Source organism: Nanorana parkeri, unplaced genomic scaffold (assembly GCF_000935625.1).
Source record: "Nanorana parkeri isolate BGI_ZX_2015 unplaced genomic scaffold, ASM93562v1 scaffold889, whole genome shotgun sequence".
In the NCBI taxonomy this organism is placed as follows: Eukaryota; Metazoa; Chordata; class Amphibia; order Anura; family Dicroglossidae; genus Nanorana; species Nanorana parkeri.
Window position 1 is genome coordinate 295,441 of NW_017307157.1, and position 27,598 is coordinate 323,038.

The 27,598-nt window shown below is 42.5% G+C and overlaps 1 protein-coding gene across 1 annotated transcript in view; it reads right to left on the reverse strand.

Moving 5' to 3' along the window:
• Nucleotides 1–1,017: 1,017 nt before the first annotated feature.
• Nucleotides 1,018–27,598, reverse strand: part of LOC108794716 (BTB/POZ domain-containing protein KCTD5) — a 44,105-nt gene continuing 17,524 nt past the window's right edge. Inside the window, exons 3-6 of the mRNA XM_018565806.1 lie at nucleotides 24,818–24,909; nucleotides 17,479–17,574; nucleotides 12,668–12,793; nucleotides 1,018–1,316 (exon numbers count right to left, since the gene is read on the reverse strand). Of these exons, the coding sequence (XP_018421308.1) occupies nucleotides 1,287–1,316; nucleotides 12,668–12,793; nucleotides 17,479–17,574; nucleotides 24,818–24,909 (344 nt within the window). The 3' untranslated portion in view covers nucleotides 1,018–1,286. The remainder of the gene's footprint in view (nucleotides 1,317–12,667; nucleotides 12,794–17,478; nucleotides 17,575–24,817; nucleotides 24,910–27,598) is intronic.

Sequence of the window (27,598 nt, forward strand, 5' to 3'; positions counted from 1 at the left end):
GTAGGTGCGCTGGTCAGGTGCCATTTAGAAAGAACGCCACTGCACTAATACATGTAACAGTGGGTTAGTAATGTGCGACAGTGCACTTGTGTGAATGGGCCCTTCTCTTTTGGGATTATATGAGCTACTGAAAGAACTCAGCACAGTTCACTACTTTTTAGTACACAAGATTATATTATCTTTGGAAGGGCAAAACACAGTGGTACCTCGGTTTCACGAACTTAATTCGTTCCACGTGTCAGAGCGGGGAAGATGCTGCGGTTGTGTTCGTCCCCCGATGTGAAGTTCGTGAACGGAAGCAAAATTTTGCAGAACTTCCTGTTCGCTAACAGAAGCGTTGGTGGACTGGGGTACCACTGTATAGTCCACTCCAGACTTCAGGTTGGAAAGGGGGGGGGGGTCACGTGTGAGCAAGAAGGCCCATCAAAAGCAGCCAAAAATTGATGTGCAAAAGCCCATAGCAAAAAGTCATCATCTCAAACTGACCATTTCAGTAAATTAAAATTGGGTAGCTATGGGTTATTGCATTGGGCACACAACTGCCTTTTTGCACAGCTTCATTTTTTTTAAGCCTAAAAAGTTTTCCAGACTTGCTTCAGGTAAATGTAAAAAACAAAACAAAAACAGTTTAGCAAGTTCAGCCTGTAGGTGGATGATGAGTATTTGCCTACTGTACATACAATTTGCCAAGTTTATATTGATCTGTTAGAATATAAGATACATTTACATCACATAAAACTTTCATTTCTTTAAAAAAAAATATTTATAAAATAAAAAAAGTTTGTTTCAGTTTGTCAAAGAGGAAGAGTTTCTCTGGAGGAAACCATTTGCAGCAATAGACAAGTGCAGAATACATGAAGACATGCTCTGCGTTGTCTTTGCTGTTACGTTTTGGGGACCAACCTTAGTTGAAACTGCTTCATGTGTTTGAACCTCTAGTAGGTAGGCAAAGCGCAGTGCATTGAATGTACAGCGTCAGTTTACCACTATTCTGTAACATCAATGCGGTACAAAAAAAAATTAAAAAACAAGTTAGGGGCTGGGGAGGAAAACACGCAAAATACCCACTTAATAGATGTTCCATTTCAATACACATGTCCCATTAATGAAAACACTGAAGCTTCCACCCAAAAAAATTCAACTTTTAAGAAAAAAACAAAAAAACAGGCCAACAAATTCTAGGATCTAAAGCAGGCTTCTTGTGGTGGCTCTCCAAAGGTGATTTCTTTCCTTGCAATAAAATTGAATGGAGGAAAAAAACAAAAAAGGGATCCTTTCAAAATGCTTCACATTCGGGAGCCTCGTTCTTGCAAAATCTGAAAGACAACAGAACTCTGTGTTAGTAAAATGACTGGTAGTATCCACACAATGTTAAGACTAAAGAGCTTGTAGTTCAGGTTTGTCCATTTATGTGGTCTGAAAAAGCATAGGCTACCACTCGCATGTGTCCACCATGGTATCAGCTACTACAAACAGCCCTTGCTTCAACACACAAACTCACCAGCATCTATTAAAAACATATTCGTATAGTTTCCAGCATTCCCCATTTAAAAAGAGCAAACTCTAGTGAAACAAACACCTGAGAGCCTTGTTGCTAAAGAGTAATATGGGAATATTTTGATCCAGGGAATTCATTCAACGGCCCTAGTTCTGTGTTGGTGGGTCAAGAGCAAATATTTTCTACCTGCTGTGTGGCAACACCGAGCCTAGAGAAAGGCAAAATAAAAACCTGTGTGTTACTGTTGCCAAATTGTAGTAGTTGTGAGAATCTGAAAGACATCAGTTACAAGACTTGTAACAATGGTGTAACTAGTGACGTTAGAGCTTCCAGTCTCCTTACTACCCTGTCACTACAGGGTCATTTTTACCCAATAGGTGACCAGTGAAAGAAGCATGAATATACTTTTCTGGCAGCCCATTTATTGAAAGTTGTCCCAACCGTTGCACATATTCTACACTACCAGAAAGGTAAAATACTAATTACAGAACATGACCTTACAGATTTAAAAATTGTGAAAGTTCCAACTATATTTTCACTTTTGCAGCCAACTGAACTCTTCTCACACTGCTCGAGTACATTGATTCATTACAGGAGTTCTTATAAAAAAATATTGCCCAGCTGACCATCTTGCTTTAATCACTTCCCCAGATAAAAGGCATCTAAAACTAAGGGTCAACCGATAGATGTTTTTGGAACTGATACATATTGGCCACCTTTTAGGCCAATAACCAATGTCAGGTACGGATATCTTGTTTACATGCAGCTGCATGTAAACAGCCAGCAGTCGCCTACTATCAGCCGACCCCCGTCTCATTCATCTGCCGACACCAGGATCCTGCAGCTGAACATAAACAGCAGGCAGTGCAATATCCAGCCCGCTATTGGCCATTGCAAATTGCAATAGCTGGCTATTCAAGCCACCCAATGCCTGCTGTCAATCAGCAGAGGAGCAGACCGTAAGGAGAAAGTTCTCCTTCAGGTTCGCTCCCCTGCTGATCGATCTGCAGTGGCTAGAAGCAATAGCCAGCCTGTTAATGCAAATTGCAATAGCAGGCTGGCGATGGGAACCCACCCATTTTCAATCAGCAGAGGAGGACCTGAAGGAGAAAGTTTTCCTTCAGGTCCTCCTCTGCAGTGGGCGGGTGCAATAGCCAGCCTGCTATTGGAACTTGAAATGGCCATTAGCAAGCTGGCTATTGCTTCCCCTGCTATCTGCTGTTTTTCTTTTTTTCTGTATTCCAACAGGTGCCAGGCGGCTGCCGTCAGAATACCCGAACAGAGTCAGAAGCTCTTAGGCTGCCGGCTCTGTTCCTCGGTAGATTTACTGACCGGCTCCTTTGATTAGCTAATCAAGGGATGAAGGCCAGACAGCGGCACCCACTGTGCGAATTTCACAAATTTGCCGTGTTTATTATTGGTACATTTTACAGATACTGGGGGGAGGGGGGAAATGGGAATAGCGGCACCCAATTATCGGTAGGTCTGATAATCGGTTGATCCCTAAACCATTTAGAGTATTAGAGATAAACTATCTCGAATACTCATGGACCTGGAACACCTATGCAGATAGAAACCAGTGTGTTCGCATTTGAAGAGTAGCACTACCAGCCCCATATTTTTCTCAAGCAATCCCCAGCTTCCATCAGATGCTCCTGAAACTGATGTATAGCACTGACTAATCTGTTTAAAATATAAACACACACACGCTTTAGGGTCTCACCAGTCAGTCAAAAATTTCACCAGTCAGCACGACCGGACTATAGCCTTGCAATTTATGTTAACATTTGTTTGGGACAGATAGAGCTTTCTTTTGGAGGTATATAATCACCTCGGGGGGGGGGGGGGTTATTTTCTTTAACTATATAATGAAAAAAAGTACCGTAAATGTAAAAAAAGAAAAAAAAAAAAAGTTTCCCTACGTTCCGTTATAAAACATTAATTCTTACCCATATTTTTGGTAAAACATAAAAGCCAGGATCACGTCGGGTAAATAGACACCAAATATGTCAAGCCTTAAAACTGCGTGCACCCGCAAAAAAACACCCATAGGCGACGCTTAAAACGCTTTTACTGCTCATCAGTTTAGTGTTATCAGTGATTAATGGCCCTAAAATTATTGCTCTCGCTCCGACATTTGCGCCGATATGCAACATGTGCGGCACGCAATCGTAATTTTCGCACATAGGCGCACCCGACGCATATCTGCGTGTGTATGTGAGGGGCGGAGACTTTAAAAAAATGTGTTTGTTTTCTTTAATTTTTTTTATGCTTCTTTAATTTTTGTATTACTTTTTTTTTTTTTTTTTTTACAACTGAATGCAGGAAGTGATGTAATATCTATCACTTCCTGCATTCGGGGACTGAAAGATCAAAAGGGAGACTGTATACTGATCTCCTGTCACAGAACCGTGCCGGTCCCGGCCACATCGGATCTCGGAACCGGCAGTGACGGCTGCTAATACAAGTGATCGAGCATCTCTAGAGACGCCCGATCGCTTGAATGTAAAGCTCCCGGCCATCCGTGTAATTACAATGGCCGGAGATATATAATCCAGACTGCCAGTTTACAAGACGCAGACTAAGGTTAAGCGTGTGTTTTTTAGATCCTTATGAAAAGGGCACTGGTTCTTAGTAATGGAATGATGGGTATAACTTTAAACCAGCTGAACTCTGGCATGTCCAAAAATATTCCCTCTTGGGAGAGAAGATTGCATACATCTTAGATCTGTTGTACAATAGCACCCATTAAACATAGATCTCTACACCTTGGATCAGGTGCAGCTTGAAAACATACGGATCATTCCCTAGGCAGTATGAGATTATAGGGATGATATAATGTCTAAATCAGGACAAAAAGGTTTGTGCAAGCAAGGAAAGGCCAGTACAATGCAAATATTCTTCATGGAAAACAAATACTCTGAAGTGGCTAATAGACTAAATGTATTGACCTTTATGTTCCCAAATCCTCCCGATACACCCACCTCCTCAGCACTATGTCCTACTTCACCACCTCAAACGTTGCAAGATTGAGAGCCTTTCTATAAGATTCATGCTAGGATTTGCAGCTGTATTGTACTGCCTAATTTTTGCATTTGAGTCAAAAGGACCATTTGTTATCTAAAATGTAAAGGACACGTGCCATGAAAATCGGTAAGGCTAACTCATTCTAATAAACTTCCAGGACAGCACTTGAGAGATACGCACCTCCTCCACAAGAAACAGGAAGCGCATCACCACAAACTTGGAAAGGAAGAAGTCCTTTTACAGAACTGGTCAGTATTAAAACAAGAACCAAAAAGGAAGTAAGCTCAAATAAAAAAAACATACCACAAAAGAGCTTAACACAAAAAGTGCAGGAACCCTGCTGCCCTGGAAGACTTTACTGAAAATAGTTACCGCAGGTCAAACTTCAGTTTTCCCAAATGGTCTTTAAGGACCGCATGAGAGGATAAGAACTTTAAAGGTTAGGGAGAGATATGGCTTTCAGAATTTTTCTCCAACAGGACAGCTAAACAGTCTTCAACTATAAAAAGGAAGTATATAATCCAAAAGCAAAATGACCATCAGGAGCCAATGGCCAACTGAACATATAGAAATCCTGAGACTTTGCGACATAAAAAGGATATTTATAGAAAAACACAATTAGTCAATATCCTGACCCTGCTATAGTATCCAAGCACAAGCCTATTGTGTATGCAAGATTAGTAGGTAGGCCAAGCTTCACATAGTATAGAATTATAGTGCAGAATATTTCTTACATTTCTGTTGAAAAGATGTAAAATGTCTAGATGTAGAAGCCAACATTATACTACCTCACGGAATCAGAAATGTGCTGAGTGAGGTCTAAACTGTGATTGAAATATTACACATACATGGGAACTTGTCAGCATCAACCTGCCAATGCCAAGTTGCCAGCTAAATACCAGCTTTGTCAAATCTCTAACCTGTCAAGCACGGTTTGTAATTATAGCGGGAGGTCATGACTGGGCAACTATTTGCCTGTTAGACAGGAGGCCGACACTAGCAGTAGAGCCGCACACGTTACAAGCTATGCAGAATTGTAGCAAACATTGTTGTTCTAAAGTTCCAAGTACAGTGGTCCTATATGCCCTCCCTCTCCACAGCTGTGGCACTCCACTCACCCACACCCTTGCCCTGTTGCACCTATTAGGGTGGGAGGCAAACAGTACCTGCTCCAGGGCCAGAGAGGGCTGCTAGCCTGGATGCTCCTTAATGCTGTGCCCACAAGATTATGAAGGTGTTTTGCACTTCTCAAACAAAGGTTTATTCTCTATGCAGGAACCAGAAGCAACCAATCAAAAATTGGCCTAGTATAACTTGCATTTGCTCTTTGTGCAGTTCTAGAATCTGCTTGTATAGAGGTCACCATGTGTCCCAAGAAATGGCGAGTCTGCAGATCTCTAGGCCTGGGCTGATGTGCGTATTGGCCCGCTCAGCCTATGCATGTATCGCTTCTATGTTATTCAAAGCCATTTCCAATGCTGTGGAGCGGGCTGTAGAGACTGTGTACACTGATAAATTCATGCTTCCTTGCTGGCTTACAGCTGGGTTTACCTGGCAGAACAAACCTGCTACAAACTACAGTACAGGCATAAAAGAAGATTTTTGTATTACCATAAGATACTTTTGGAGTATGTTACAGGACACAGGAGAATTTATCTGGAACCTTTTTTTTTTTTTTGACCGTCTTTATAACAGTCTACAAATTTCCGTTTCGATTGTTTTCTTCAAGATTTTCTACTAGCAAGATTCTTCAGCAGCTGCAGAGCCACGGAGGCTTTTTCTTCCAGTTAATACCAGATCAGCTACTCCTCAGCTTTTACCTGGGGGACTGTAACCGGATTCTGCCACAGAATACTGTGGTGTTTACAACTAAGTCCCCCATACCGTCAGTGTCCCCAGGACTGCTCCCTACCCTGACCCTTTGGCTAAGAGTCTGAACCAACTTTTCCTTCAGCAGGATATCAAGATCATCCAGATAACCCACAATGAGGATACCAAGAGCGAAGCAGACTGAGGACAAGGGCTAGCATCATGGTGAATATCCAAGGTGAAGTGGCCAGGCCAAAAGCAAGGGCATGACATCAATCAAGTTGAGTGTCCACAGCAAAACAGTTTTAGAGGACAGAAAGATGGGGGAAGTGCAATTATGCATCCCTGATTTCTACAGATGCCAGAAGGTATCTCAGGTGAAGCAAAGCCATGACTGACCAGGCAGATCCCATGTAAAATTTTAAGCTCAAATCTGTTGAGAATGTTTAGATCCACTATGGGGCAGATGCTGCCTTTCGCTTTGTGGGTGATGAACAGGTTTGGATAGAAGGTCTGGAAAGTCTCCTTCGGGACAATGGCCATGACCAACAATGTTCTGCACCCAAGTGAAATTTCCTGAGAGCCAAAAACAGGTGGGGATGCCTCATTGAGTGGAGGGCTTGCTTTTCTGGGGCTCCTGGTCTTACAACATAATTCAGTTCCAGGCCCTGGAGGCTTGAGAGAAACGAATAAACTCATCTTAGAAGCATTTGCCCTTTACAGGGACAAAAAGGGGTACCCCCCACCCCAAAGATTCCCCAATATAGGTGTCCAAGGGTTGCACAAAAGAGCATTCCCCTTCAAAGGGCATCTGCAGGATAAGTTTCTTGCATGTAGGCTCTGCAGACTAGCATTTGGATCAAAGGATCATGCTCCCATGTACTGAAAGAAGACCAGGAAAAGTGCTACTTCTAACCCGGGGTAGGCAAACTCAGGACCTTCAGCTAAGGCACAACTACAAATCACATTAGGCATTGCAAGACTGACAGCAACAGGCATAACTCCCAGAGACAAATGCATGATGAGATTTGTAGTTTTACCACAGCTGGAAGGCCAGAGTTTTCCTAGCCCCGCACTAAACCATTGACACAATAGAGCAAGGACATGGGCAAGAGCTCTAGTTGCTGAAGGACTGAGGGATCCATTAGTACAGATTAATTGCACAGAGTCATGATCTTGGACAAGACCGCTACAGTCTAACAGATGGTTTTGGTCACTACAGCAAGTTTCCTAGCAGGGCCTGCAAGAGAGAACAAGGCATTGGAAAGAGCTTTTAACCTTTGATCCACAGGTTTCTTAAATACTGAAGCATCCTCAGAAGAGGATGTTAAGGTTTTGTTAAGACAGGAAATGGCTGGGTCTATGACCAGGACAGCCCACTTCTTCAGGAACTTCTTTGATAAGCTATTGCTGAGAAAAACACCAGTCTCCACCCCCCTCATTGCACCCATGTTCCACCATAGAGTGAGAAATGTCCCACTCAGGGTACCAAAGACCATACACTGCAGAGCAAGAAGGTTTACGCCTTCTGGGGCAAGTCACTGTAGGCAGCAGGGAGCCACCAGAGGATCACTGTGCTGTGGTACAGCTTTCCGGAAAGGCAATCGCAGTAGAGCACCCAGGACAAAAGCCTGACAACTTAAAAATGACAGCAAATGCATCAACTGGCTTCTCCTCAGTGACCTCTGGCTCATCAGCTGCTGAAGAATCATGCTGGTAGGAGAAAAAAAAAAAAAAAAAAAGAAGAAAGTCCAAGTTTCTGGATACTACTCCTGTGTCCTGTAATTTACGTTTAAGAAAAAGCATCTGTATAAGCACACTAAGACCAGAGGGCAGGAAGGGTTTGGTTTAGTGAAGGGACATCAGCATCATAAAAGAAACCAGAAAGGCAGATCATTAGACTTCTAGTATTACGCCGGGCATCTCACTGGCTACAGAGGTAAGTACCACATCATGGTATTGGTGCAGTGTCTTTTTTTTGTATCAGCTCAAACATTTCAACATGCAATTCAAATAAATGTTTTGGAAGATTCAAAATCTAGTACCCTTTTTACAGAATAAACTCAACATGGCATGTCAAGAATGCAATATTCTCTAGAGGGAGCTATTGAGGTGGGATGGAGACGGGTCAGGAGCAGCTCTGGGAAGGTCACTGGGGGTTTTAGGAAAGCCAGTGCTCACCAGCATATTAAAACTTAATCTGAGTCATTCATATCGTAATCCGTCTCTTCGTCCTCACTCTGTATCAGCATGCAGCATGCATGAGCAAAGAAAAGGAATGAAAAGAAAAACAGTAAGTGAAAGCAGAAAAACCATGCAAGAGAGGGAAAAATGTTAGTCAGGGGAGGTTACAAGCATACAATAGCAGTGTGTGATTGGCATCACAGACATGTCTATAAGAAAACGCTATAGCTGCATTAGTCTATGTAAAGTGACATGAAGCCCTGCAGTGTTCAGTGAATATTCTTGGGTGTTATTATTATTATACAGGATTTATATAGCGCCAACAATTTGCTCAGCGCTTTACAAAAAATAGTGGAGACAGTACAGTTACAATTTACAATAGGGTTGGGAAGATTAATAGCATGTTTTTGCAGGCGCTCCTAAGCTATGCTTTTCTTTCTTTTACCAAAGATGCCTTTACCAGTACACATTCCCATTAGTGAAAACAGTATTAGGTATTGTGCATCAAAATGGATACAGTTTATACACCATATGCAGTAAACTCTCCATTATATGACATTCAAGCAACCAAGGAGAAAAAAAAAAAAAGAAAAGACATATGGGTTACTTGATTGTCCTCAAGCAACGATAAACTACAGTTATCCGGAACCTACCGATCCCATCGGGTGCCAGATAACTGGGAGTTTACTGTAGCCAAACGTTTGTAAATTCCTGTATTAACACCTATATGACTTCGTCGAGACACCCCATTCCAAAACCATGAGTATGAATACGGTGTTACTCTCCAGCCCTTTGAAACCAAAGACTGCCTCCGCTCTTCTCAAGAGGCTTTCCACAAGCTTGGAGTGGCCTATGAGAATTTGTGCCAGTAAAGAGCATTTGTGAGGCGAGGTACAGTACGGTTGTTGGATGAGAATACCCGGAGTGAAAAATCGGCATTCCAATTCAAGATTAGTCATGCTGGAACAGAAAAGGACCTTCCCCAAACTAGGCTGAAGGGCACAATGATCTAAAATGTATTTGCATGCTGTAGTATTAAAGTGTATGTCAAGCCAAAACCTCTTTCAGTTTAGGATAGAATGAGGAAGGATTAGAACCCCAGTCAGGGTTTTCCACTACTATCTGAAGAGTTTTCCCTCCCCTGTCCCGGTAACAAATGGTTTTACCAGAAAGAACTGACAAAAAAAAAAAAAAAAATATCTGCAAAGTAACACACACAATAAAAATCTAGCTTATTTCAGGAGTTCTAGCCTACCCCTGCTCTACTTTAAGAGATTAGCTCACCTTTATTTTTTTTTTCTTCAAAAATCCATTAACATTACTTCTTACAATCCATAATAAAATGCTGCCTTTGTTTTTTTTTTAAGTTATGCTTACTTTTATTAATGCTGTTCCTGTGGGCTCCCCCAATGTATCCAGACTAAGTGGTAGCACGGACTGACCATTGGATGCGTGGGTCCAGCTCATGAACAAGCACTCGGCTAGGAGAACGCTGTTTGCCTAACCCCACACATACAAAGTCCTTTCTCTCTCACTCAGAGAATGCTTAGCTGCTGCTGAGAGAGAGAAAATACATGGGCATGGACTTGCCAGGATCTTACAAGTTTGCCACTTCTCTCTTTTGCAATACCCGCACGTATACTGCAAAAATATAAAACTAATAAAAAGGAAATATTGGTTAGGATGATAACTTCAAGAAACTTCTTGAGGAGTTTCTTCTTTCACTTAATATTCAGGGATATGGGAAGTGTTAGCGACATGTATACACAGACACACAATCATACACACATAGGTTGAACTGGATGTACACTTGTCTTTATTCAACCTTACTTACTGTGTTACTTTGTTCAGTTGTTTGCTATATGGGCCATTTTATAAACATTTGTGTTTGGTTATCTTTGTGGATACTATTGGTGTTAAGCATACATTGTGTTATATTCATAGAACTCGGGTTCTCCCCAGATTGCTGCTCTCGCGGAGCCATTTTGGGGTTTATAAGTGCAATTAATTGATATTGTCTAACTGAAATCTTTATATACATGCCATTGTTGGTTTATATTCTTTATTAGTGGTGTGGAATTTTTATTGTTTTTAGGGGTTATGGTGTTGTTGCTATTTCAGATTGCTACAGTTAAAAAATAAAAATAATAGTACATGTTTTACACAAGCAATGTGGCCAATTAAGGGACTGTGGTGGCTTCATATCTAATCTGCTCATGGCCAGCACTGAAGGTGCTGCTATTCCAGTTTGGGCAACTCATGTTCACTCTTTACAGTCGATTCTGCTGAGCAAGTAATTTGAGATGGAGACAGATCTTTTATTTGTGCATGCTGCCTATTAAGACAGAGCAATAATAGGAAGAAAAAAAAATGGTCCCTGGTTTATTGCCATGACTAACGTTTAGTGGTGCAAGGGGTCCGTTTAAAATATAAAAGCTACATAGCCTATAGTCAATCAAAATATATAAAACTTAGGGAATATTTACATTACCATCCAAAGGTTACATATGTTGCCAACACAGTTCACTAGTATTAAAAAAACCAACAAAGGTGATACAAAGTAAGCGCCATCAGCTGGCTGTATTACAAGACATTCATTTCTGAAAGGCAGTAAGGCGTTAAATTCTGGGCAGTATAGAAGTCATCCCTTGACATATACACTGAGTGGCCAGATTATTATGACCACCCCATCAGTACTTGGCTGGGCCACGAGATGACTCCACGACATGTTGAAAAGTGGTGCGAGGAATCTGACACTGCACTGTTGCCCTTCTGTTGTCTTGTACCAGTCTTGCCACTTTCCGTTCTGCCCTAACATTGACTAGTCGCTGACGGCCACAATTCGCACGTTCAGACCCAGATTTTCGGCTGACAGTCCAGTCTTCAAAACACTTTAACAGCTGCTCTGAAACAATGAACAAATTCTGCTGTTTTGCCGATACTCACTCCATGGCTCCAAGCGCCAACAATCATCCCACGTTCAAAGGCTGTTCAATCACGTTGTTTAATCATATCTTCAGAAAAATATAACTTCTACTGTCGTGGTAGACAACCTGCTTCCCTATTTATAATGGCCTGGCCCTCTAGCAACTTCAGCACGAAATTGCCAATAATAGCTAATTTGCCTACAAATGTCAGGTGGTCATAATAATCTGGCCACTCAGTGTATATAAACCACAAAAGTAAAAGGAAAAGCTACGGTGGCTAAAGATCATCAAAAATTCCAAAATGAAATGTCACATCAGTGGTAAACTATGAGGACTTGCATTTGGTATGTTCAAGAAGGGCTTGAATTATAATTGTAGCAATGGGGTGGGGAAGACCAGCAATGACCCTATAGACTATGACGACATGTTTAGACATGCATCCAGCTTCACTCATTTTGCTTCTGTAGCGGGGTACTGCTGAAATAAAACCCTTGCGCAGCTCAACACTGCATTTAGACGGTTGCAATGCTGAATGCAGAATTCAATATCAAATTGTGGGGCTCATTAAACACTCGACATGGAAAGGGGTTGAGACAGCAGGGTGTTGCTTGCCAGATGCTAAAAACACCTACAAAGCTTTTAGCATTGGAGGCCTTAAGAACCGTAGCATGGCAAAGGAAAACTGCTCTACTTCCACAACAAGATGTCAGGACATTACGCAAATCTTTGTTCTAGGAATTTACTACAGTCTTTGGAGAAAAGAAAAAAAGGCAGGTGGGGGGGATACATCTAAAATAAACCTTGTGTGTGACAGTCTTAGACAGAAATGCCAACTATGTCCATACCGTATGCATAAAGTATACCTGCCAGTTAATAGCTGCCAATGCAAACTTGCTTTTATAGGTTCAAGGCCCCAGGCAGTCATACGTCTCTGTTTCACTACTTAAATAGCCGCCATCCTAGTTGTGCTGACACCTGATATGCAAATGCTTTTTATCCCAGTTCATGCATGATTTAGTGAAGGAAGAATAAAGATGACTGCCCCAGGCCATTCATCTTCCAAAAAAACACCCAAGAAAGCAATGGCAGCTGACATTTCTGAATGGGCAGGTCCACTCAGCTTCGCATCATTTACACACGCACACATGCTCTTTTTACATCCATGCGGGAACATTTCATTAAAACAAAACAGTTTAGGGTAGATTGAATAGACAGAACTTACCTTTGCCTTTTCACTAGGTTCACTAGTTGTGCCGTATGGGGTATTGTGTAACTCTTTGGAGACCACACACAAAAATTCTGCCTGGTCCTCATTTCCATAGTTATAGGAAGAACCAATGCTGACCAACTGAAAAGAAAAAAAAATTACATAAGCCTGAATTATACTTATTAGAAAGCAAGTATGATCAGAAGTTTACACAGATATGAAGCAAATGAACATTTAACAATCTAAGCATTTTAACTTGATACTCCTTGTTCTTTTACTGTGGGTTTTTAACACTTTAAAAAAAAAAAAAAAAGAAGCCCATTCCACCTGACAATCCTTCCCTAGAAGACCCCTTGATTATTTACCTAGCATTTCATAAAGAGGGGTCCCGTTTGGGGCATCTCTGATGAGGTTTCGGCAACTTCAACTTGACACATGAACGCACAGTTTTACAACGCACAGTTTTACAACTACAAGCCTACAACTAGTTATACGCACAAAGGCTGCACTTCTCTATGAAGAACCAATCTTGAGTTTTTTGGGGACCGCAATCAAAAGCAGATGTGGCAATCCCACCCATTCAATATCACACTCAACACTGTTCCATCTGAAGTTGGCGTCACCCTCCACTAAGTTTATGCTGGGATTAGGCTGCCCTGACTGACAACAGCCATTGCTTCACCGATCTGTAGGAACCAATTTAAGATGGTTTGGCTCCACATCTGGATATTCACTTGTATTATTAGTATGTTTTTTTCCACACTAAAATGCATGCAAACCAAAATCCAATGTATTACTATAGGGGCCTTTCACGGACATTGTGCGCGCCAATACGCCCGCTGTTTAAAATATTCCATGAGCTAAATATCCGCTCGTTTTGCTCTATAGACTTCAATGGCAAAGTTTCGATCAGCACGTTCTTTGCACTTTTTTTTAAGCGCGTTTTCGCTGCCGAGACTGCTTTTCATTGGACAACTGAAAAGCTGAAAAAAGCCTTATAAAACAGTCTTGCACATGAACAGAAAATGTCACGTGCATTTAAACCCCCCCGCCACACACAAAAAAAACAAAAAACTTTTGTAGAACCCCTGAAACGCCGTCACTCTGGTCTGAATGGGGACTTAATTACGCAACCAGGGTTTTGGGCCACCCTTCCTGCAGGCAGATAGGCCACAACTGAGCAATTTGGGCAAGCAATCTTAGTAGACCACTTTCTCCACACAGGATTTTCCACATTTAAAATGTTGCGACTTTGCAAGAACGCCATACGGGAGAAGTAATATTAGCATATCAATCACTGAATTTTTTCTTCCTGTTACGGTTCCATTTTTTCCAGAACATCACCCTGTGGTTCAAAAACAGACTGACAGGTAAACTGAATTTCTAGTGATACAAGCTTCCTCTTGCCAGAAACTTCCCAGTTATTTCAACAAGCCACATACCATAGTGCTAAAAAGACAGGTCCCAAGTAAAAACACATCATTTAGCTTTGGCTGGGAGAAGAAAAAGTCCACTGGAAGTTCTTCATGCAAAAGCCTTCTCCAGAACCATGACCAAAACAGTCAGAGCCCCAATAAGATTTAGGAACATGCCGAAGCTTTGACAGCACCACAAAAGTCTACGTGGAGACAAATATATCCTTCACACCCAAAATCTGTTGCTGAACAACAATGGCTTCAAGCAACACACCTTTTTAATATATCCAGAACAACCTCCCAATTGATCAACTTATTAGCATTCTACACTATAGAACAATTTTACTTCTTTCTGGTATCCTCATTCTCTCACTGCAAGCACAAGTTCCATAGTGAGCGTCATTTAGTAGTTTCACAATTTACTGCTGGATATCTTTTTGAGATGCATACTAAAAAGATTGGTCAGGTAATTGAGTTTTCTAAACAGACCTTACACTTGCTACAAGATGACTCAAGCCTAAATTACATTTCCGACTGTCCATTTCTCTACTTCTGTGTAAACCTGAGCATTACTTGAGGCCAGCTGTACATTCATTAAACACTATTAATAGCTTTCCATAAAGAAAAAATAAATAAAAATCAGGGCCAGAAGCATTACATTTAAAAGGATTCTCATTTCATGTATGGATGCCTTAAATCCCAGGCAGGTTGTCTCTTGAAACCAGGGGTGTACAAATTAATATGAAATTCAAAAGCCAGTCTTCCAATCCAGGATCCAACAATTCCCCTCCCCCCCCATTCAAAAGTTCTAGAGAAAACCTCAAAATGTTGGGTGCCAGCTGTCATTTTTAAAAGGAGCATTCAATAAGCCCTCCACCTCTCCTTAGTAAACTGTATTAGAGGTCTATTAAGCGAGGCAGTTAACAGGAAGGTGGCGGAGAGTTGTAAACTACACCATGGAGACTGCCGTCAAGGGACAACCTGTGGCTTTCCATATAGTTAGAGGAATTCTTTAAAGTCAGCCATGGATTGACTAAGAGGGAGTTTGTTAATACAATTTAAAAAAATAGCTAAGCAGACAAAAATAGTTTTTAGGCTGTGATTTGAATTCAGAAGTAAAATACAGGAGACAGAGGGGGAGCCATAACCAAGCACAGCAGGACAATGGGTTCAAAACATGCTGGCCCCTATTGGCATTCTGCTCACAGTTAACAGGTAGTAGGTAAGGCCATGCATGTGTACATAAAGGGTACAGAAGAGGAGAGAATACAGAGCCGTGTGCAGTATTGGACACACCTCACCGCTGAATTTCTGGAGGCTGGTCTCCTCCCCTTTTACTTCCCTCGAAACAATGAGCAGAAACTCTGACTGACGGTCCCGCCTGCATCCATAAATGGAACCTATGCTGACAAACTGTAACCACAGTAAATGCATAGTAACTACGCTGGAAAAACACATACCGAGCCATACAAGTAAATCAAGAGAACAATGAAAGCATCTAGACATGAGTTGACATTCCTACTCGTCATTCTATCAGCTACAACATACTAAGGGACTCCTCACAAAACAGATTTTGGGCTATCCTAAACTAGACTTCCCATGATTCACAAAATGGCTTTCAGGTAATGAAGAAACATGAAATTAGACCAATCAGGTGTCACAAACAGTAGCATTTTGGAAAACATTGGCTTAAAAACAAAAAATGTCCCAGGCACCATCACATTTTAAGATGTATAGTCCCAATATACCTGTAAGGATCACATACAAAGAGACCCGTCAGGTTTTTGCCTTCTGCAACAGAACACCCGGTAAACTCCCCTCTCCAGGGGCCCTTTCCTTCTACATCTCCTAACCAGCACCGCAGCCTCAGAATGCCTCTGACTTCAAACTGTTGTGAGTGTCAGATACTTGTGAACCCGCCACCCCCCACACCTCCACCCCCCACAGTACACTCGTTCCTTCCGGTGAGGAATGGGAAAATCCAGCAAGCGGTGGCTGACATAGGTATTCAACAGTGCCCAAAGTGCTGAATTCCTAATAGGCTTAAGCGATGGATGAGCTGCTAGAGAGGAGAGTATACAGCATCTTCTACTGCAGGAGAGAAAGGTTTTTTTTTTTAGGGATGCACCGATACTTGCCATTTTCATGAGAACTACCAGGGTTGCAGCTGGGACCTGGCTCTAGTGCTCCAGACAGCTACCTGCTAACTTTTGAATTTTTCTCTAGTCTAGTCTTGGAGCTTGAAAAATATCTGTACTTGTACCGAGTACTGTACTTGGTATCGGTGCATCCCTAGTTTTTACATTTTTAGAGCCCTGTGACAGGGTCTCTTTAAGCTGTAAGATATAAACCCACCGTAAAGCTATAAGATAATGAAAGGTATCAGATCCCATTCGATCTTGCCATTACAATACCGTGTGTTAAAACATGCATTTTACTATATGTTGAGGTAACAAATGCACCACAATGGTGTCGGTTAATAGGTAGTGGCAATACATCCACACTACAATGGCACCACAATGCACATGTGTTGCAATGCATGGGGGGGAAATCAGGTACACTTTTGTGCTTTAAGGTGTGCTGCTAGCCTGTTCACAGCATGAAGTCCTTTAATAAGCAAGCATTGCCAAGATGAAAAACTAAAAGCATAGAGCAGACTGTATTCCTTATGGCTCCTTTTATGAGCCTAACCAATGTTAGAACTTATGTTGCTCATCCTCTTAAAAGAAGGGCAGGCTATGTATACAACTAATCCACATGGTCTGGCAATGAGGACAATGAGAAGTTTAGTGGCTGATATAGAAATTATGCCATACAAAATCACCCAATCTTGACTGTGCACCCCTTCAACATTGGTCAGATCGGGCCTATAGCCTGAAAACTATGGGAGATTTAAACCAATAAAAGGGGCTTGAAGTGCATGGTAGGACAAAAGAAAAAAATGCTGTTCATCTCTGCAATACATGCACACTGCCCCATGTTTTATCTCTGCAAGTATAGGAAAATAACAGTTGATCTGCTTTAGCTAAACTACACTATCTTCACAGCATAGATATTAACCATTCATCAGTCCCAAGATAAGAAGTAGGAGGGCTTATTACACTACCCGAGATAAAACCGGAAGTGTGCTGAGGACACAGTTACCGTTACCATACAGTTTAAGCCATCCACAAAACATGTGACACTAATAAAAAGGTCCCCCTGCAATTAGACACTTTCCTGTACAGCAGCTCTAGACTAAGACACGCAGCCACAGTTCACATAAGAGATTCTTTTATTTTTAAATTACAATAGTTTGCCAAAAGCGGGCAGTTAATGCGTCATTGTATTTGCTGTCAAAAAGGATTATAAATACAAATGAAATATTCTATAAAACTAAATGAATACACAGTAGATGACTCATGACTTTACCTGCTCAAACTTCCAGCCATCAGACATCGTTGAGACCATTTGAGTGAGCTCTTCCTCCTGACACTGCAGCACTCTGTAAACATGTTTAACTGGCACCTGGCAGTGGACAGAAAAAGATGAATAGTTATTGACAAGCTCATACTTAGCTGCAGCCAATACGGGCACCAATGCTAGCCACACACCTCTTAATTGGGGGCAGACAAAAGCAATAAAGTGTAAGTGTATTATAGCACGGGCTAAAGAGAAATGGTCAGGAATGGCTACTACAGCTCCCACTTACCTTACCCCAGAGGCACCGGAAAAGTGTCTGCACAAAAAAGGTTCCACCTGGCTCTTTTTGTTCCAATATCTGTCCTGCAACTACCGTGGTCACTCTGGTTATTACCCAGCAGGATTTCTGATCACTTAGAACAGTGATGATAGCCATCTCACTCATGCTGACCCCCTCTGGCACTGCATTCTAACTCACCAACCAAAATGAGAGTACAGGTGATGAGTTCTAGCAGTTGATGAGCCAGAAGTAGCATGCATGAAGTACTGCAGTAGCCAGGCAACTAGCATTATACAGAAGGCCAGCCTTGATCGTCCACATTTTTCTCATGAATGGGTTTTTATCAGCCACCCAAACCAATTGTAGGTTTGGATAGGAGGTTGATGGCTGATTCACCTAACACCTTCTTACATTCACCTACCGTGACCAAAATACCAGCTGAACTCCAGGCAGAAGTATTCAGTAATATACTATCATTTTTTTTTTTAGCTTATATCCGTTTTATTCATTTTGATTGGGCATCTCAACACACATCATCATTGTCCATATTTAAAAGGAGAACTATGAGGTGAGAGAAAACCACTCACCCTCATAGTTTGAGCCGACGTGAGAATAAAACTGTCGCACGTCGGCTGAATAGATCAGGGAGTGAACACATAGTCGCTCGCTCACTTCTCGATCGTCTCCCTGCAGAGTGGTGACCGTCAGTCACCGCTCTCCGCAGGGATTCACCCCTCCCCTCTCATCCAACGCTGAGTGGAGGAAGGGACAGTGAGGGGGCGGGTGCAGCTGGTTCTGCCTCTAGATAGGCAGAGCCAGCTGTCTTTCAAGCAGCTGGGTGGATAGTGACAGTATTGGCGGGATCCGTCCCGCTGCGGCGCTCTCAGTATACCACGAGCTGTAGCATGCGATATACTGAGCTTCGGGTCACGGGAGGACACTAGTATACGTGACCCTTAAGAGAACTATGGGGAAAAACACTTACCCCATAGTTCTCTTTTAAAGCTGAACTCCAGTATACACGTAAACTTGCTCCACAAGTGTTTTATGTATGCAAATTAGAAAGTTTCTAATTTTGTTTTCAATAGCGCTTCACCATTTAGTAGAAATGGACCTTATAAAATTGTGACGTGATCACTCCATCGTGGAGGAGGTATCATGGTGATGGATATGTAAAATCCACTCATTGTGTTGCACCCCTAGTAGAAACTGCAATTCCCCCAACGTGCAATGAGAATTGTAGTTGTGATTAGGCAGGATGTGGGCAGATATGTTGTGATGTAAACCCTGCCAATCGCAGGTGTAGGTGGGTGAGACAGACCAGGAGGCTCTTGGCCTGTCAGTCACAGTGGGAGGTCATAGTGAATGGGACACACACCAGCAGTCTTCTGGCAGGTCACTCAAACCACGTAATCTAGTTGGGCGGGACAGGGCGGCAGTCAAATGCCAAAGTCAGCCCAATTACAACCAGCAGCAATGTAAATTTTTCACTGCTTACTAAAAAGAAAATTACAAAATTAAAAACGCACAACAAACCTAGAAGAAGGGAAGTTACAAGACCAGAAGTTGGGCGATTAGGGTGCATAGCGGCCACCGGACTTAGAAAACAGAAGTAAAGGGGACAAGAATAACTAAGGAATGAGATTGTGAGTGGGAGGCCAACTTTATACAAAGACGACATTTAAAAGGACCTTTCCACATATTACTGAATACTTCTGCGTGGAATTCAGCTGGTACGGTTATACTTTCGTATCAGAACAAAAATCCAACAACACCCATGCGGGCAATTTGTTTTTCCTGAGCTACCAAAAAGATAAAAACCAGTGCCAAATGAAAGGCGTTCCCACATAAAAATGTGTTTGTTTGACTGCTAAAAACTCTGGGTAGCAGATTGTTTTGAAGGGCTTCTTTTGTGCGCCACTTTTGTTAATACAATCAAAGAAGATGGAACTTTGCAAAAGTGTCCACAACATTGCTGTGTGTTTTATGGATCTCTTTTCAAGAAGAAGTCAAATGACCCATGGTCCGAATGACAGTATACAAGTTTACTAATGAGAGACACATCCGCAGCTTGTCAAACCCTCTAATCATCTTCTCCCTATAAAGATTTAAGCCACAAATCGTGCTAATTAGCTCAGGAGATTTCCTGGCCAGGAATTCCCTTAGCTTACTGTACACTCATCTGCTGACGCTAACCGTCCCTGCTAGCCTTTGCTTGCATCACTCCGTCCATTAACACAAACCCTTTCACTGATCCCCATCAAGTAAAGGAACCTCCTTCATGGGTTGGTGTTCTGCGGATCTATGTGTCAGGGCAGATGCCGTTTGTATTAACTGCCACAGCTAAATTGGAGATTCATTATCTGGCTGACGTAAATAATCTCGGCTCAATGAGTGTTTTGTCTGTTCTGGTACAGATAAAATATATACTGAGGGCACTTTGTTAATGTTGTCCCGTATCTGCTGCAGAGGACTTCCTTTTATGGAACATTTTGTGCATTTTCGTTGCCTCGGTTTACTGAAATGCCAGCAAGCACAGAACAAACTGTTGATGTGAAGAGTCAAAGCAGAATTTAATGTGCTTTGCAGGATACTGCAAAATCTGGGGCACAAAGAACTATTGGGGGAAGAGAATTTCGGCAAACATTTGAAACTTTTAAAGGAGTAGGCAGATAGCAATTTCTGCAATGTCTTTCACTTTTTAGATTTATGCTGACATGCCAGTAATCTGAAGCAAAAACGCCAATGGTTTTGGGACGTCCTTTAAATCTAACACACAAACACTTAAAAGGAGAACTATGAGGTGATTGCTTTTCACTCACCTCATAGTTCTAGCCGACCTGTGACAATGAGACTGTCACAGGTCGGCTCAGTAGATCAGGAGGTGAGCGGACACATACCGGCGTTCGCTCACCTCTCGATACTGTCACAGCTCTCTGCCGTGACAGGGGAGGGGCTGGATTCCCCTCTCCCCGCTCCGATCCGCCAGCGCTGACTGGCAGAACGGACAGGGGAGGGGGCGGGAACAGCTGGCTCTGGATAGGCAGAGCCAGCTGTCAAACACGCAGCTGGGCGAATCCAGACATAATTGTCCCGATCCACTTCAGCGTCTCAGTAAACCACTCGCGGTATACGGTGGGGTCTCAGGGAGGGGGCGGGTATAGCTGGATCTGCCTCTAGAAATACAGAGCCAGCTGTCAGTCACGCAGCTCGGCGGATCCAGACATAATTGTTGGGATCCGCTTTAGTTGCGGTGTCTCAGTATACTGCGAATTGTAGCTCGCAGTATTTTGAGCTTAGGGTGACGGGAGGACGCTAGTTTGTGTGCTCCCGTTACCCTTAGGAGAACTATGGGGAAAAGCCTTCACCCCATAGTTCTCCTTTAACACTGCACAGAATTCTTGAAGGAAGAAGGGGGTAGAAGCGGACGGGTTTTTACTGCTTGCGGTCTGTTTTCTCTAAAGCAAAGCTGGCCATGCACTGGTCATATTTCACACCAAGTCCTGCTGACTCAGCCAATATACGACTTGTGTGGCCCAGCCAGAGCTCCCGTGTTTGAAAATGTCTGTTTCACAGTCATATTTTAAAGAGTCGGTCTGAAAATGTTGCCAAACAGTGACTGCAGCCAATTATTCATCAGGAATCCACTGACATTCAAGCCATGTATGGCCAGCTCAAACGGCCAGGAATAATTTAAAAATTCAAGCTGTGTATGGTCAGCGTAAGGAGAAATCCTAAAATGTCACAGTTGTAAACAGAATTACTGTGTTCAGGGGGGGAAATAAATAAATAAATGGAGATGCTGGTTCCAGTGACAGATGTAATAAGGTAAGATTTCCTCTATGGCAGGGGTAGGCAAACTCTGGCCCTCCACCAGTGGTGAAACTACAAATCCTGTGATGCATCTCTCTGAGAGTCATGTCTGTGGCTGTGAGCATCTTGCAATGCCTCATGGGATTTGTAGTTTCACCACAGCTGGAGGGCTGGAGTTTGGCTACCCCTGCTCTATGGGGAGATTCCCCTCTTTTTGGTTCTGTCACCAGCTGGAGCCACGTACATACCATTCTTCTGAATAAACTAACACTTGGAACACTTCATGCAACCGCTGCTTTTCAGATATCAACTTCAGCTAAGAAGCTGAATGTATCCTACAGCCCTACCCACATCTTGCTATTGGCCCATGCCTGTAATTGGTAGCCTCACAAAATATTATTGGGGTGCAGGGAGGAGGGGGGGTAGTTGATCTTTAACTTTTTATCTAAAGCCAGCATTTTACAGTGCACCCTGCATTCCAGGGCATCAGGAAAAATAAGGAAATAAGGAAGTCACCTGCAGGCAAATATTCTACACAATATTAATGCCCAATTGAACGTTTAGTCTAAGCTGGATATATACATTCTTGGCGCATCAAAACAAATGTGCAAGGTCTTAGAGCTTGTTTTGCTTAAAATTAGCCACAGCCTAAGTACAATAGTCAGTCCCCTACCAACATGCTGTAGAGCACAACTCTCAATTTCGGTGTGGAAGCAGTGGTCACTCTGCAGATGTCAGACATGCCCCCTGCTGAGTCACAGCCACAGCTCTCTAATCAGCAGGTAACACAAGCTCTGTTTGCTGCAAAGCTACACCTCTGACTCTTTTTGCAATAGGACCACTGCCGTTTCCACAGAGACCAAGTAGCAGAGCTGCACTTTGCAGTTGCAGTGGCCAGGCTTTCTAATGATGTGGCTGCGTTAGGAAACAAAAAAACACAACACCCTTTTCCTGGTCCCCTTGGATGTACTTTTTGCCTTTATGCACACTGTCGGATGCACTAGATGAGATAACCTGATTCATGATCACATGTCGCTATACCAGCTGTTATATGGCGATGAACCTGGATGGTTATTTTAAAAAGGAGAACTATGAGGCGAGTGCTTTTCATTCACCTCATAGTTCTAGCCGACCTGTGACAATGAGACTGTCACAGGTCGGCTCAGTAGATCGTGAGGTGAGCGAACACATACCGGCGTTCGCTCACTTCTCGATCCTGTCACGGCTCCCTGCCGTGACAGGGGAGGGGCTGGATTCCCCCCTCCCCGCACCGATCCTCCAGCGCTGACTGGCGGAACGGACAGGGAGGGGGCGGGTATAGCTGGATCTGCCTCTAGAAATACAGAGCCAGCTGTTGTAGCTCGCAGTATACTGAGCTTAGGGTGCCGGGAGGACGCTAGTTTGTGTCCTCCCGTTACCCAGAGAACTATGGGGAAAAGCCCTAACCCCATAGTTCTACTTTAAAATTAATCTCACTGTAACTGCTCATATTATTGGAATGTATATATATTATTTCCTTAAATTTTCAGTACACTATTCGCATTCCCCATTACGTGTTCGCATTTAACCACTTGCCGTCCGCCCGTTGTAAAAAAACGGACGGACGGCACTGCAGCATTGGCGGGTTGCCGTCGCCAGACGGCATCTTTGTCTGCTCGCGCGTGCCCCCTAGCGGGCACGCACGGGCAGAAAAGAAAGACCCGACCAATGCAAACACCCGTTACCGGGTGTTTCACATATAGACGATCGGTGGCTCCATAGCCCGCCGATCGTCTATATGTGCTCGTTTTTTCGGACAAAATGACAATTGTGCTACACGTTACATATCGCCGCGAACGTCGCAGTGAGAGCAATCATTTTAGGGCCATCAATCACTGATAACACTAAACTGATGAGCGGTAACAGCTTTTAAAGCGTCGCCTAGGGCCAATTTTGGGTATTATCGTTTTTTGAGGTTTCGCGCGCGCACGCAATTTTAAGGCTTGACATGTTTAGTGTCTTTTTACCCGACGTGACCCCGTCTTTTATATTTTACCAAAAAATTGGGTAATAATAAATGTTTTATCATTTAATATAGGGGAAACTGTTTTTTTTTTTAAATTTCGGTAATTTTTCCTTAATATAGTAAAAAAATAAAACCCCCAGTGGTGAATAAATACCACCAAAAGAAAGCTCTATCTGTCCCCAAAAAAGGGTATAAAATTCATTTCAGTACAGCGCTGCATGACGGAATAAATGTCAGTCAAAGTACCGCAGCGCTGAATACTGAAAAATGGCCTGGATGGGAAGGGGGTTTAACACCGCGGATGTCAACTGGTTAATTAGGTCCTTCTTGAGCCTATGGGTGAATTTGCAGTATCTTTTGGATTTTATTATTTCTGAATGCTTAAAAAAAAACAAAAAAAAAAACACAACTTTGTATAAATAAAGAATTTACAACAAAAACCCCCACAAACAAACCCATAACAGTCTTTGAACATCTTTTGTTTTGATGCACCTGAAATTAGCAGCTTTAAACTGAACATCCAATAGGGCTCTAACACTAAAGCCAAACTTATGTAGTGTCACACAAGTGTAAAAACCTCTGGGAGGCTTTTAATGCTTCGTTCCCCAACATTCCTTTAACTTGCTGCTCTGCAACTTTGATAGGAAGCAAAAAGAGGTCAGTGAGAAAGAAAAGAAAAAAAAGGAGTAAAAAAAGAGAGAAGGAAAGGAAAAATAAATGTTATATATTACTATAGGTATGCTATGGTTGTTGAAAACCTGATAAAACAAAAAGGAGTACCCGAAAAACTTGCAAACAAATTAACTACAATATATGATTCATTGGCAAAGAACAACTTTTTACATGAGGCAGATATTTATATCACAACTCTGTGCCAAGCTGGTCCCATTTCAGCCTGCCTATTGAAAAGTTGGCCTGTCAATGTCATGGCTGAAAATAGAAGCACGCTTGGGTCAGTCTGACCCATATCCCCATTTGACCTTACACTTAAATACAAGACATTACTACAGCTAAAAATAGAGGCCAGTGCAATGTGCTTATCACAGGCTAAACGTAAGCCTAAAGTAGCAGACAAGAGCATGATATGGTTCAAAGATAAAAAGACAATTATAACAGTCTACATATACCACAGTACCTGGTACAGCTATCAGGCTCTGGATACTAACTATGGAAAGTTTAAGTGGACCATACTTATTCTACAATGGGCCTTCCTGGACCAAATCCACCCCCAATACAACACAAAGCCTCACCTGTGATGTTTTACTGTCCCTCTCTCTTATTCTGTCCTTTACCAGTTTAATTAACGATGTGATATTGTAGAACTCGGCTTCTTCCAGAACACCTGTTGAAAGGATGAGAGTAGGTAAAGGTTAGTGGAACTTGAAGTAATCCTCACCTACCTGGACTCATCACTGGAAACTTTCTGTAAGGTTTTGGCTTTCACATCCATCTAGCAGCTTATTAAATATACATTTGTTTCCTATCCCTCGGCATGCTCATCACTGAACAAGACCTACATATATTCCATCAATGGCTGCTTGAGAATATGTAAAAACAAGTTAGCCAGAAAAGCAACACATTAATCTTTAAAGGAACACTAACATCTCCAGGGTTGATAAAGAAACTGCCAACAAAAATAAAGAAAAAAATTATATATTGAATACAAATAAATGACATGCCGATCAGCCATAACATTATGACCACTGACAGGTAAAGTCAGCAACATTGATTATCTCATTACTAATGGCACCTAGATGTGATTATATTGGGCAGCAAGTGAACATTGTCCCTGAAGCAGAAAAAACAGGGCAAGCATAAGGATTTGAGCAACTCACATGGGCCAAATTTTGAGTGCTAGACAACCTGGTCAGAGCAACGCAAACTGCAGCTCTTGTGGGATGGTCTACAGTGGTCAGGACCTACCAGAAGCGTCATGGATGGCCAAGGCTGGTCTGTGTAGTCCGATCCAAAAGAGCAATTATAGCTCAAATTGCTGAAAAAGTGAATGCTGGATCTGAAAGATAGGTGTCTGAACACAAAGTGCAGGAAAGTCAGGAAATCACCAGCACTCAGTAGTAAAGATAAATATGTCCCTTTTATTGGACAGAAAGCGTCACAGACATCCAAATAAACCGACGTTTCGGGACCGCGCAGGGTCCCTTCCTGAAGGCAGAAAGATGTGACACATCTTTCTGCCTTCAGGAAGGGACCCTGCGTGGTCCCGAAACATCGGTTTATTTGGATGTCTGACGCTTTCTGTCCAATAAAAGGGACATATTTATCTTTACACAAAGTGCAACACAGTTGGTTGTGTATGGGACTGTGTAGCTGCAGGGTGCCCATGCTTCAGAACTAACTGGACTACGCAGCAATGGAAGACAGTGGTCTGGTCTGATGAATCACGTTTTCCTTTACATCATGTGGCTGGCCGGGTGCCTGTGTGCTGTTTATCTGGGGAAGAGATGCTGGGAAACCTTGGGTCCTGCCATTCATGTGAATGTTACTTTGACACATACCACCTACCCATTGTTGCTGACCAAGTACACCCCTTCATGGAAACGGTATTCCCTGAAGGCAGTAGCCTTTCTCAGCAGGATAATGTGCCCTGGCACACTGAAAAAATGATTCAAGAACGGTTTGAGGAACACAACATGTTCAATAGCAAGTAGGGTGGTCACCATAATAGTCTAAACAAACCAGTTAGGCAGCAAGATCAATGGCACTTGGTTGCACCTCCCATTATTTTACAGACCAGTTACTTAAACGATTTTTGGCGGTCAGTTTCGAGAGGGGCACAGCAGCCTACAGATATGGAAGTGTCCATCTACCCAAAATGCAACTCTAGACAGGGTTACTTGGCTAAAGATTGAATATAAAAACACTGACAGAAGACCTTGGTTTAATTTTTTAAAAGTGAACCCATAGTGTACAACCTCTACTCCAACATTACCCACAACCTCTTCTAGTACACTGGAAGGTCAGAAGATCCTCCTTGAGAATATTCTCCTTTTATTTGTTTACCCACCTTACAAACAAGTCTGTCAGTGCAAGCCCAGTGAACTGGAATTCAGAAGGCAAAACAAATTGTTCACCCATGAATGCAAATATACTCATTATGTAGACTGGTGACAAGATTATATACAGGGCTCGAAAAATCCACTCGTCCACGACGAGAGGACGGTGGAGCCCGACGAGCAGCTTCCCGCAAGCACGATTATATAAAATGACTGTTCTGCTTTTATGCCAACTGAAAGCCAATGTGAATCCTTACAATACTTTGATTATGGTTTCAGATTAGAGCAGGAAATGAGCGAACATTAACAAAAGCAGTTGGATGTCATTACTTCACGTGATTATCCGCAGACAGTCACACCTTAAAGGCTCCTGAACAAACAGGTAATTCAGCTTAGCAGGTGTTTGGGCCAAATCATCACCAATTGTGATTAACCACCTCAATTCCAGCATGTTTCCTCATTCATGATGTCTGCTTAAAATTATATATATTATTTTTTTTTTTTAGGGTATTTTTACAGCCCAGGCATTCTCATTTGATCTGATTTATAACGAGAAACCATTCCCCCCCCCAAAAAAAATGTGCATCTTTGTTTGCTTTCTATAGTTAAAGACCCCCAGAAAAAAACAGTGGTTATTTATTGGTACCAAGAAAGCCCCGTCGCAAAAAAACAAAAAAAGTTGACATGGGTACACTACTGCATTATGGAGTACTTGCCAGTCAAACATCTGACTGAAAAAAAGCCTGAAAAAGAAGGCCCTGTATTGAGGTGGTTAAAACTAGGGATGCACAGATACCGGTTTTTCGGTAAAGAGTACCAATATTTTTTTCGGTACTTGCCGTTACAGAATGTCCCATTAAAGAAGCCGGGTGGCGTGTAATGACTCACCGCCCATCTTCCTGATTAGCCTGGAACCCGTCTCCATGCTCACCAGGTGACTAGGAAGCATGGAGCCGACGACTTTCTGGCCAATCAGGACGCCGGGGGGGGGGGGGGGGGGAATGCGCGGGGCGCCGG